The 13668-nt window shown below is 43.5% G+C and overlaps 1 protein-coding gene across 3 annotated transcripts in view; it reads left to right on the forward strand.

Moving 5' to 3' along the window:
• Positions 1 to 13668, forward strand: part of HIPK3 (homeodomain interacting protein kinase 3) — a 339043-nt gene that overhangs the window by 203005 nt on the left and 122370 nt on the right. For all 3 annotated transcript variants that reach the window (XM_077288108.1, XM_077288109.1, XM_077288110.1), the window contains one exon: positions 8915 to 9038. In XM_077288108.1, coding sequence (XP_077144223.1) covers positions 8915 to 9038 — 124 coding nt within the window. The remainder of the gene's footprint in view (positions 1 to 8914; positions 9039 to 13668) is intronic.

Raw genomic sequence — 13668 nt, forward strand, 5'->3', positions numbered from 1 at the left:
AAGATAGTAGAAAATACTAGGACTGCAATAATAGGACAGATGCAATAGCTAATTAGAAGCCCGTCACCAAATGCTGCCATTGAACAGTAAGTCAATGACAATAAGGGTACCGTCTCACAAAACGATTTACCAACGATCACGACCAGCGATACGACCTGGCCGTGATCGTTGGTAAGTCGTTGTGTGATCGCTGGGGAGCTGTCACACAGACAGCTCTCCAGCGACCAACGATGCCGAGGTCCCCGGGTAAACATCGGGTTACTAAGCGCAGGGCCGCGCTTAGTAACCCGATGTTTACCCTGGTTACCGTCGTAAATGTAAAAAAAAACAAACAGTACATACTCACATTCCGGTGTCCGTCAGGTCCCTTGCCGTCTGCTTCCCGCACTGATTGACTCCCGGCCATAAAGTGAAAGCAGATCACAGCGGTGACGTCACCGCTGTTCTCTGCTTTCACTTTACGGCCGGGAGTCAGTCAGTGCGGGAAGCAGACAGCAAGGGACCTGACGGACACCGGAATGTGAGTATGTACTGTTTGTTTTTTTTTACATTTACGACGGTAACCAGGGTAAACATCGGGTTACTAAGCGCGGCCCTGCGCTTAGTAACCCGATGTTTACCCTGGTTACAAGCGAACGCATCGTTGGATCGGTGTCACACACACCGATCCAACGATGACAGCGGGAGATCCAGCGACGAAAGAAAGTTCCAAACGATCTGCTATGACGTACGATTCTCAGCAGGGTCCCTGATCGCTGCTGCGTGTCAGACACAGCGATATCGTATGGATATCGCTGGAACGTCACGGATCGTACTGTCGTAGCGACAAAAAGTGCCACTGTGAGATGGTACCCTAAGGGTCAACAGTCATTCTCACATGTCCTCTAGTTCATGTCCCTGGGCCTACTGAAATAATATGTCTGGATAATTCAGATTAAATGCGATATCGCCACAGCCTCCATATATATTAGCTGGCTATCCAGCCATGCTGAGAACAGCGGGTTCAGATGACTTTTCTTTATTTTGAATTGGGGACTTTAAAGCGAGTCCAACAACCCCAAAATGTATTTGAAATGGGCTACACAGTGTTATAAGGGACTTAACCCTATAAAAACCATATTAGTGCTGTACTGGTCACTGGTACACTGTCTGAGATAATCACTTTTGTATGTAAATGAGAGGCTTTGGTGCGTCCTTGCCTGTGCTGGGCCGTGTGCACACAGTGGTCAGGCGCATTCTCCTCCAGGTCTTCTCTCTGCTGATGCCTCTCTACATAATACTCCCGGAGTTTTAGAAATCAGCTTCTCAGAGTTTGCTACACTTCCAGGAGTGTTAGTGTAGCAAGTGGCATCAGCAGGAAGAAGACCTGGAGGAGAACGTGCCCCATCTCTGTGTGCACACTGCCAGGCACAGGCCGTGCTCATGTGCACATACAACAGCAGTATGCACAAAGTGTTCGCTTTGAGAAGCGGGCGAGCACTGTCCAATCAGATGTTGTGAAAGGGCCCCAATATGCAAATGAGGAGGCATAACCGTGCACCAAACTCTGGGTTACGCCAAGGGTACATAATAGTCCCCTCAGTTATTTTTGTCTGGCACTGTACTAGTCACCGATACAGTTTTACTATGGTTTTTATAGGGGCCAAGTCCCCTAAAACCTGTATAAGCCATGAAAATTTATTTTGGAGGTTACTGACTCCTTTTAAGTAGTTTGGAAGCCATTATTTTCACATCATAACACAAATAATTGGATCTATAGTGGTGAAGATTGAATTATCTCCTGTCTTTTTTTCTTGCATCCAGTTGCTTGTGTTTTGCCACTTGCTTTTACACTCACAGATGTCTGACTTATAGACTTGATCTCCATTATATGAATTAGACAGCAGTATTCATCTATCAATACTTCCCGAAGAGCCGTGAGGCGAAACACATAGAGGTTCTATGACATCGGGCTGATAAGTACCCCTCTCATTTCATGTTTATAGCAGCTCAGTGTGTGAGCCATCTTAATTCACTGAATTACATAATATGTCATAAGGGTTATCTAGGGATAGTCACCATGGAGCGGGGGGTGCCATATCCACTGACCAGTAGGGTGCCAACCTCTGCTGACAGGCAGGGGAAAGCGGAGGTACAGAATAGAGAGGGGTTTATTTGTCAAAATTTGCCATTCATTATTTATATCAGGCATGGACATTCACCCTTTCCTGGATTTAATTTATTTATGCACATTTGCACTGCCTTTCTGACCTTTACTATTGGGTACTGTCCTCATGTGTTGTGGATGTTTATCAGCTGGCACTTATTGTGAGGGTTTAGCAGGACAGTAGGGTCAGTCATCATTGAGCGGGAGCGCCATTCTCGTGTGGGTTGATCCTAGGGTGCCAACCTCCGCAGCCAGGCAGGCATTCAGTCCAGGGTTTACCTTTAGGCCATGTGCACACGTTCAGGTTTTTTCGCCTTTTTTTTGTTTTTTCACGCTAAAAACGCTATAAAAACTCATTAAAAACGCATGCATTATGCATTCTATCATTTAGAAAAAAAACTATCGCAGTAAAAAAATGAGCATGTTCATTAATTTTGCGTTTTTTCTGTGTTTTTCCCACGATTCTATGCATCTGGGAAAAAACGCATCAAAAAACGTGAAAAAAACGCATGCGGATTTCTGGCTGAAATTTCCGTTTTTTTGTCAGGAAAATTTCTGCAAGAAATCCTGACGTGTGCACATACCCTTAGGGTGATTGCAGCATGCACTTTTTAGTGTGGTGTTTTTATTTGTATTTGTTGTATGTCCCTTTTAGGTATATGGATTAAAAGTTATATTGTATTCATTCTGTCAGTATTGGGGTGTTTTCTTGTTAGCCTATATATTTTTTGACCCTTATGTACCTTATGTGATTTTTTTTTCTTGAATTACACAGCAGCCAAACTCACAAGTGTCATAATACAGCTGCCCCTGATCCCCCTTACTGCAGCTCAGCTGTCTTTGATCCCCATTACTGCAGCTCAGCTGTCTCTGGTACCCCTTACTACAGCTCAGCTGTCTCTGTCCCCCCTCACTACAGCTCAGCTGTGTCTGTCCCCCCTCACTACAGCTCAGCTGTCTCTGGTCCCCCTTACTACAGCTCAGCTATCTCTGGTCCCCCTTACTACAGCTCAGCTGTCTCTGGTCCCCTTTACTACAGCTCAGCTGTCTCTGGTCCCCCTTACTACACTTCAGCTGTCTCTGATCCGCCTTACTACACCTCAGCTCTCTCTGGTCCCCCTTACTACAGCTCAGCTGTCTCTGGTCCCTCTTACTACAGCTCAGCTGTCTCTGGTCCCTCTTACTACAGCTTAGCTGTCTCTGGCCCCCCTTACTACAGCTTAGCTGTCTCTGGCCCCCCTCACTACAGCTCAGCTGTCTCTGGTCCTTCTTACTACTGCATAGCTGTTTCTGACCCCCCTTACTACAGCTCAGCTGTATCTGATCCTTCTTACTACAGCTCAGCTGTCTCTGGTCCCCCTTACTACAGCTCAGTTGTCTTTGATCCCTTTTACTACAGCTCAGCTGTCTCTGGTCCCTTTACTACAGCTCAGCTGTCTCTGGTCCCCTTTACTACACCTCAGCTGTCTCTGGTCCCCCTTACTACACCTCAGCTGTCTTTGGTCCCCCTTACTACACCTCAGCTGTCTCTGGTCCCCCTTACTACAGCTCAGCTGTTTCTGTTCCCCTTTACTACAGTTCAGCTGTCTCTGGTCCCCTTTACTACAGCTCAGCTGTCTCTGGTCCCCCTCACTACAGCTCAGCTGTCTCTGGTCCCCTTACTACAGCTCAGCTGTCTTTGGTCCCCCTTACTACAGCTCAGCTGTCTTTGGTCCCCCTTACTACAGCTCGGCTGTCTCTGGTCCCCAGTGGACTGTCTACTCCCTGAGGGAAGATATGCCTCTAAGGGACACTAAACATATAGAACAATGCCATTTAAGTGAAGATGGTAATATCCTTCACACATGTGTCCAAGGGTTTCTGGAAGTTCCCAGACTTGAGGTATGAGTGGTTCTCATGGGGGCAGGAAATTGGTGTGCCATCCAATTAAAAACATTAATGTGGCCACGCAAATTTGTTTGTTAACCAAGCCCATGTGTTTTGGTGGGACTGACCAGCTTCAATTACTTAGGGTGGTGCTTAACTTTTTTAAGTGGGAGGTGTCTCCGTAAATACAGAGCCATTTTGTTGTTGGGGGAAATAAGCCATCAGCAGAATTTTCTAGCAGTGGCCTAATGTTTCTCCACTCGTGCACACTTGGTCAAACCTCCAAATGTATGGCGTTTTGGCAAGGATAGGGCATCTATCTGAAGTGCATGGCCAGTTTTATAGTCAGCTGTCAGTACAGGCTGGGTGTTGTAGTTTAACAAGCGCTGGAGGCTAGAGTTGAGCAAACAGATTTGCGGGAGCCTAGTCCTGCGGCCACAGACCAAAACCTCCTCCCTGCTAAGTCATCTCAAGCACCTCTTCTAATGAGTAGGCCCCAGCAATTGCGTGTGTATTGTGCCACAACATAAATGATGTCTACTAGTCAGAAGAAGTGTTGGGGATGTTATGGGTGGTAAGAGATTTATAGTGCTCTGGTCTGGTGTCCTCGGACTACAGGATGGCAAACATATTCAGAGGTGACAAACTTGGTGTGCTAAGAAAAGATACAAGGGAAACAAAATAATATACTTTGTCTTCAGTTTTTCCTACAAGCAACATTGTTAAATGATCTCCCTTGTTAAATGGATAGCTTGGTTTCTTCCTGGGTTGTATCAAGTATCCACATGGTTCATGGCAAAAGTTGGAATAGGGGCCCTCTCTGTTTTGACAAAACATGAAAATCTTAGAATTCTTTTAATCTCACTATAAGACAGGGATAATGCATGTAGTGTTGTCACAGAGCAGGAAAAATGCACACAAGGGATGTCCCAGAATAGGGAGAAGACTACAGTCACACATCCGTTAGTTTTCATGTTTTTCTTCCGTGTGTCACCTCTTTTGCATACTTTTTTTCCTCATCAAATAATAACTGGAGGAATGTAAACTGTCTGAATTGCCTATTGGCAATGGATCCATCAATAGAAGAAACATGGATTGAACTCTGAAGGAAAAGTCTGTCTTCTGTTTTTCATGCATCGTAATGGATCTCCATAGACTTTTAATGGCTGAGTCTGATCTGCTAAACTGAGAATAGGACATGTCCTGAGTATCATGGGTCTGACGCGCATCTGTTTTCAAGACTTGTGTGTATGGATCAGTGAATCTATGGCTCCATATTCTGTGTGTGTGTGTTTTCATAAGTGAATGTCATGACCGATCTGTGAATGTGGCCTAATACACAGTGAGGTCAGTGTACAGGGATAATCTACTGAAAAGTGGAACTATACACAGCACAGAGATAATACATGAAATGATGTGCACACAAAGTGTCAGAATGTACATGATGCCACGGCACAGGAAAAATGTCATTGGAATGTATGATAAACATTGAAGAGAAGCTGTGTCACACTCTTCCGCCTCAGTCCGTGCAGCAGGCGTACAGCACTGCTCGGATATTGCTGTAATGTTCCTTTAACCTATTATCTACCAATGTCCTTTTTTTGGGACGCCTAATCTTTAGCTTCTAGCAACTAAGATTTTATAATTTTTATAATTAGGTCCAATTTTTTGTTGTGTTTTGTAAAATGAATGTTTACAAAATAGCAAATCATGTCATTGCCATTTTTAATTGAATATTGGGACGCCCTTTTCTGAAAAATCCGTACTTGAAAAAATTTAGCAAATTATGTTTCTGATTCATTAGGACTGAAATCAGAAATCATTAAAAATCTGTCATAAAAAAAAATATGCTAATTTGGCAAGTAATGGGTTAACCACTTTGTATAAGTGAGAATTTACTTTAAAGAATAACTTGGCGGTTTTTTTTACGTCCCTTGAGTTGCATGCTTATGGTGGGAGTCTGGTTCTGAGACCCAGTGCGCCTTCAGCCGGCAGGAGCACACAGAAACGTGGGCAGATTCTGGAGAAACCAGATTTCTGATGAATCCGGACCCCACTCTGTGCACAGTCAAACACTATTCTTGGGGGTCTACTGTGTGATTGCTGGGGTCTCTGGCCCGTGATCCCCAACCATCTGTAAGCACACAGTTGAATTACTCTCTAGTCCCCATCTCTTCTGTGATATTATCTTTTTATTTTTGTGTGTCTTCGTTTCCCTGTACAATAAATAGACTTTAATTGGATAAAACTGGGAAACCTTTCTAATGAAACGCAGCACATCGGTTTCACAAAGAGGGATTTATCAATGTGGACAACTTTTGTCCCTTGGATGTAAGCCGATCCCCTGAGCAGATGACTTGCACGTTACCATGTCTAATATTGTGAGGAGGGAAGAAACAGCCTTCTGTTTTATTAATGGTCTGGTTCCATTACACAAACAGCGCTGTGTGCCATGGTTACAGCATTAGTCACCCCACACCCTGATCTACCTGAAGTCGCTGCGGCCTCTTTATACACTGCCATGTCACTGCTTGCACACTGTGCTCTGGTTGGCTGCCTGCAAATTCCTTGTCTTGTGTTTTGTGTGAACAGGCTTCTCCGAATCCCCATTGTACAATGTAATCACTTCCACTTGCAGCTCGGGAACATGTATGTTATGTGCTAATTCAGGGCAAGTGGAATCTGGGTGCAAAGGGTTAAAATTGGGAGGCCTGTCCATCCTCCATTGCATATGGTCACAGGGAGAGCAGGGGAGGGGAAGGTGTTGTCCTTTCTCCTTGGTCTCCACTATTACCCATCCAGTTGATAAAGTAACTGATTCAGCAAGTGAATTGTGGATGCCAGTGCAGTAACCTTGCCTAATCCCATATTCCTCTGCCTACTAATCTGACCTAAGAACTCCTCTTCAGACCTGGGGGCTACAAGAACCACTGATGTTGTGCCAGGTATAGGGCTTGTGTGTACCCCTAAGGGTGGAAGTAATGCTCTTCCCTTTCCAGTACAAGCTAATGTGCTTCTTCTCTGATCGCAGCACAATTAATGGTCCAGCGCAGGTTATGGTGAACAGGAATAACAGTAAATATATCATATTTTGCATATGAAAATCATTTGTGTAAGTTTTACTGAAATGATCACACTTGAACATGTATAAACAGAAATCTCATTGTATATCAGTTATCGGATATTTCTCCTGGGTGAGGGATTGCCCTCTATCCCACATACACTGTGTTCCAAATTATTATGCATAAAGAGTTTAGGAGTGATAAGGTTAGAATTTTTTTGTTTGTCATTTAAACTCATTGATGGTAATGTGTGTCAGGGCTCTTTATATCACTGAAAGCAATTGCAGATACCTGTGCAAATTAGTTTGGCAGGTGTGTCCAAATAAAGGCAAGACTACTTAAGAAGGCTGTTTCACATTATTAAGCAGCCTACATTTTTTGCCAAAATGGGAAAGAAAAAGGATGTGTCGGCTGCTGAGAAGCAACAAATTATGGAGTATTAAGGTCAAGACATGACTACAATCAACATTGCCAAGACACTTCATCGTGATCATCACACAATCAAGAAGTATGTAGCGGATTCCCAGCACACACGTGTGCGTGCTGATAAGGAAAAATTGAGGACTCTTTTCAACAGGCAATTGCGTAAGGTTAAAAGAGCAGCTGCAAAAATGCCTAGTCATAGCAGCAGACAAGCTTTTGAAGCTGCTGGTGCCTCCAACGTCCCCAGAACAACAAGATGCAGGGTCCTTCAGAGGTTTGCAGCTGTGCGTAAGCCATCCTGTCCGACCACCTCTATCCACTGCACACAAGCAGAAAAGGCTCCAGTGGGCCAAACGATACATGAAGACTGACTTCCAAACTGTTTTGTTCACCGATGAGTGAACGCTCGATGGTCCAGATGGATGGAGTGGAGGATGGCTGGTTGATGGACACCCCATGAAAACACGGCTAAGGCGCCAACAAGGAGGAGGTGGAGTAATGTTTTGGGCTGGAATCATGGGGAGAGAGATTGTCGGCCCCTTTATGATCCCTGAAGGGGTAAAGATGAACTCCATAATCTGTGGAGTTTTTAAAACAACACTTCCCGCCATGGTTCAAGAGGAAGAACCGTGCTTTCCGCAGCAAGATCATTTTCATGCATAATGCACCGTCTCATGCTGCAAAAAACACATCTGCATCTCTGGCTGCTATGGGCATAAAAGAGGACTAACTTATGGTGTGGCCAACATCTTCCCGAGACCTCAACCCCATTGAGAACCTCTGGAGCATCATCAAAAGGAGTGTCTATGATGGCGGGAGGCAGTTCACATCTAAGCAACAGCTCTGGGAGGGTATTCTGTCCACATGCAAAACAATTGAAGCAGAAACCATCCAAAAACTGACAAATTCAATGGACGAGAGAGTTCAGAAGCTTCTTTCGAACAAGGGGTCCTATGTGCAAATGTAACATCACCTACAATAAAGTTTTCACTTGAAAACTGTTTGATTTTATTTTGTAATAAGCGGATAATGCTTATAACTTCACAATTGACCATTTTTTTGTTCAAAATAAAAAAAAGGTTGAAAACTCTGCTGTGCATAATAAATTGGAACATGCATTTTGAGTATTATTTTTTTTTTTAAAAGATACTGTTTTCATAGGCAGTTTGTTCCAAAACATTGCAATTATACTAGAATAGTAGATGACTGGAAAATAACTGACTGCAATTCAGATAGGTAATTTAGAGAAAATATGAGGAAATATTATTTGCATAATAATTTGGAACACAGTGTAATTAGCCATCTAGGAATGTAGCACTATTTAGTGGGCTTTCTGCTGTACATGTGTTGCCATTACTTCTGCCTTCCTGATTACGTGTATGTATATTACCATTCTTCTTTGTTCTGTCTACTTCAGGGCTCCAGAGATCATTTTGGGGTTACCGTTTTGTGAAGCCATAGACATGTGGTCGCTGGGCTGCGTTATTGCGGAGCTTTTCCTAGGCTGGCCGTTGTACCCTGGAGCATTGGAGTATGACCAGGTAAGGGAACATCTGCTGGTAAGGTCTGACTCCTATCTGTCTAACCTTACAGGTGACCGGCCGCAGAAACCATTCACAAAGGTCTTTTTCTTTGCTTTTGCCTTTTATTTGAGACAGATTTGTGTACTGTAAAAAGGCGCAGCTGCCTCCTGTCTTCAGAGGAGCACGTCAGGCAATTGCTATTGCATTAATCCAAGAGTAATTGGGCACAGTGCTTTATTTGTATACTTCTAGGTACATGGCCTCAGCAGCCCTGTTTGTGCACTACTTTGCATAACTATGTAATAAACAACCTGGAAATAGGATTCTCAAGAGAAGACTGCTCCTCCGGAGAGCTGGCAATCATTGCTTGCTAAATAAAGCCATGGCTGAGATTGCTGGTGCTCCTGTTACAGCATGTAGGAAACTTCATATACAGGACTAAGGGTAACATGTCATGTATCATAATCTATATGTACACCATTATCCCTGTACTTCTGGGGTGAATTCCCATACTGCAGATTGTTGCAGAAATTTCTGCAACTGAAAATCTGCTGCATTCACCTGAATGGGGTTTTAGATGAATGGGATAGTTGCAGAATTTTGCCAAACAAATCCAGCAGCTTGTGAACACCCCCTTAATCCCATATGACGTTCTATCCCATCGAGGTGGGGTGGGCCTTAATTCCCACCGACTGGATAGTACGTCATAGCGATCGGCCGCGCTCTCGGGGGGAGCGCGGCCGATCGCGGCCGGGTGTCAGCTGACTATCACAGCTGACATCCGGCACTATGTGCCAGGAGCGGTCATGGACCGCCCCCGGCACATTAACCCCCGGCACACCGCGATCAAACATGATCGCGGTGTGCCGGCGGTACAGGGAAGCATCGCGCAGGGAGGGGGCTCCCTGGGGGCTTTCCTGAGACCCCCGGAGCAACGCGATGTGATCGCGTTGCTCCAAGGGTCTCCTACCTCCTTCCTCGCTGCAGTTCCCGGATCCAAGATGGCCGCGGCATCCGGGTCCTTCAGGGAGGGAGGTGGCTGCTCAGAGCAGGCGCTGGTAATCCTGCAGTGCTCTAAGTCAGATCGGTGATCTGACAGAGTGCTGTGCGAACTGTCAGATCACCGATCTGTGATGTCCCCCCCTGGGACAAAGTAAAAAAAGTAAAAAAAAAAAAAAATTTCCACATTTGTAAAAAAAAAATTCCTAAATAAATAATAAAAAAAAATATTATTCCCATAAATACATTTCTTTAAATAAAAAAACACAATAAAAGTACACATATTTAGTATCGCCGCGTCCGTAACGACCCAACCTATAAAACTGTCCCACTAGTTAACCCCTTCAGTGAACACCGTAAGAGAAAAAAAAAAAACGAGCCAAAAAACAACGCTTTATTATCATACCGCCGAACAAAAAGTGGAATAACACACGATCAAAAAGACAGATATAAATAACCATGGTACCGCTGAAAACGTCATCTTGTCCCGCAAAAAACGAGCCGCCACACAGCATCATAAGCAAAAACATAAAAAAGTTAGTCCTCAGAATAAAGTGATGCCAAAATAATTATTTTTTCTATAAAATAGCTTTTATCGTATAAAAGTGCCAAAACATAAAAAATTGATATAAATGAGGTATCGCTGTAATCGTACTGACCCGACGAATAAAACTGCTTTTTCAATTTTACCAAATGTGGAACGGTATAAACGCCTCCCCCAAAAGAAATTCATGAATAGCTGGTTTTTGGTCATTCTGCCTCACAAAAATCGGAATAAAAAGTTATCAAAAACTGTCACGTGTCCGAAAATGTTACCAATAAAAACGTCAACTCGTCCCGCAAAAAACAAGACCTCACATGACTCTGTGGACCAAAATATGGAAAAATCATAGGTCTCAAAACGTGGAGACGCAAAAACTTTTTTTGCTATAAACAAGCGTCTTTTAGTGTGTGACAGCTGCCAATCATAAAAATCCGATATAAAAAACGCTATAAAAGTAAATCAAACCCCTCTTCATCACCCCCTTAGTTAGGGAAAAATAATAAAATTAAAAAAATGTATTTATTTCCATTTTCCCATTAGGGCTAGGGTTAGGGTTGGGGCTAGGGTTAGGGTTGGGGCTAGGATTAGGGTTAGGGTTGGAGCTAAAGTTAGGGTTAGGGTTGGGGCTAAAGTTAGGGTTAGGGTTTGGATTACATTTACGGTTGGGATTAGGGTTGGGATTAGAATTAGGGGTGTGTCAGGGTTAGGGGTGTGGTTAGGGTTACCGTTGGGATTAGGGTTAGGGGTGTTGTTGGATTAGGGTTTCAGGTAGAATTGGGGAGTTTCCACTGTTCAGGCACTTCAGGGGCTCTCCAAACGCGACATGGCGTCCGATCTCAATTCCAGCCAATTCTGTGTTGAAAAAGTAAAACATTGCTCCTTCCCTTCCAAGCTCTCCCTTGCGCCCAAACAGGGGTTTACCCCAACATATGGGGTATCAGCGTACTCGGGACAAATTGGACAACAACTTTTGGGGTCCAAGTTCTCTTTTTATCCTTGGGAAAATAAAAATTTGGGGGGCTAAAAATCATTTTTGTGGGAAAAATAAGATTTTTTTTATTTTCACGGCTCTGCGTTGTAAACTGTAGTGAAACACTTGGGGGTTCAAAGTTCTCACAACACATCTAGATAAGTTCCTTAGGGGGTCTAGTTTCCAATATGGGGGGGTTTGTACTGTTTGGGTACATCAGGGGCTCTGCAAATGCAACATGACGCCTGCAGACCAATCCATCTAAGTCTGTATTCCAAATGGCGCTCCCTCCCTTCCGAGCTCTGCCATGCGCCCAAACAGTGGTTCCCCCCCCCCCCTATGGAGCATCAGCATACTCAGGAAAAATTGGACAACAACTTTTGGGGTCCAATTTATCCTGTTACCCTTGTGAAATTACAAAACTGGGGGCTAAAAAAATAATTTTTGTGAAAAAAAAATAATTTTTATTTTCACGGTTCTGCGTTATAAACTGTAGTGAAACACTTGGGGGGGGGGGGGGTTCAAAGCTCTCAAAACACATCTAGATAAGTTCATTAGGGGGTCTACTTTACAAAATGGTGTCACTTGTGGGGGGTTTTAATGTTTAGGCACATCAGGGGCTCTCCAAACGCAACATGACGTCCCATCTTAATTCCAGTCAATTTTGCATTGAAAAGTAAAATGGCGCTCCTTCACTTCCGAGCTCTGCTATGCGCCCAAACAGTGGTTTACCCCCACATATGGGGTATCGGCGTACTCAGGACAAATTGTACAGCAACTTTAGTGGTCCATTTTCTCCTGTTACCCTTGGTAAAATAAAACAAATTGGAGCTGAAATAAATTTTGTGTGAAAAAAAGTTAAATGTTCATTTTTATTTAAACATTCCAAAAAATCCTGTGAAACACATGAAGGGTTAATAAACTTCTTGAATGTGGTTTTGAGCACCTTGAGGGGTGCAGTTTTTAGAATGGTGTCACACTTGGGTATTTTCTATCATATAGACCCCTCAAAATGACTTCAAATGAGATGTGGTCCCTAAAAAAAAATGGTGTTGTAAAAATGAGAAATTGCTGGTCAACTTTTAACCCTTATAACTCCCTAACAAAAAAAAAATTTTGGTTCCAAAATTGTGCTGATGTAAAGTAGACATGTGGGAAATGTTGCTTATTAAGTATTTTGGGTGACATATTTCTGTGATTTAAGGGCATAAAAATTTAAAGTTGGAAAATTGCAAAATTTTCAAAATTTTCGCTAAATTTCCGTTTTTTTCTCAAATAAACGCAAGTTATATTGAATAAATTTTACCACTAACATGAAGTACAATATGTCACGAGAAAACAATGTCAGAATCACCAAGATCCGTTGAAGCTTTCCAGAGTTATAACCTCATAAATGGACAGTGGTCAGAATTGTAAAAATTAGCCCGGTCATTAACGTGCAAACCACCCTCAGGGTTTAAGGGGTTAAAGGGAACCTGTCAGCAGGATTGCGCACAGTAACCTACAGACAGTGTCAGGTCTGCGCCGCTATACTGAGTACACTGATACCTGGTGATGAAATCCGTCTTGTGGTTGTTGTCATTTTTATTTTCAGTTCTGAGTTACTGATATGCCTGTGGTCCGGGGCGACCTGTGGGGGGTTTTCATGTGGTGCTCTGATTAGGTGTTCATAATACAAATTGCTGACAGGTCACTGATCGCCGATAGCTTCTACTGCACAGGTGTGGGACGCACCATCTTGGAGGAGGAATTTGTGTTTTTTGTAGCAAGAAAGTGCCTCCTGCGCAATAGCAGCTATCAGATCACCTCTATGTATACAGATAACTGCTACTGCGCAGGTGCGGCGGGCACTATTTTCAAATGGATTTTTTTTTACATATGTGTCAGGATAATCTTAACCACATTAAGTATAAACACACAGCACATATGTGATTATGTTGCAGTGCAGGTGCCACTGCCAGCACCTGCGTGCAGAAGGTTTGTTTTTGTTTTGTTTTTCCAGTATGTACATTTATTCATTATGTAGACTAGGGGGAAGGTCAGTGAGGGAGCAGTGACCGGTCTGCAGTGTGAATACCTAATCAAAGCATCACATGAAGACCCCTCACAGGCCGCCCCGGACCACAGGCATATCA

This window comes from Ranitomeya variabilis, chromosome 2 (assembly GCF_051348905.1).
Source record: "Ranitomeya variabilis isolate aRanVar5 chromosome 2, aRanVar5.hap1, whole genome shotgun sequence".
NCBI lineage: Eukaryota > Metazoa > Chordata > Amphibia > Anura > Dendrobatidae > Ranitomeya > Ranitomeya variabilis.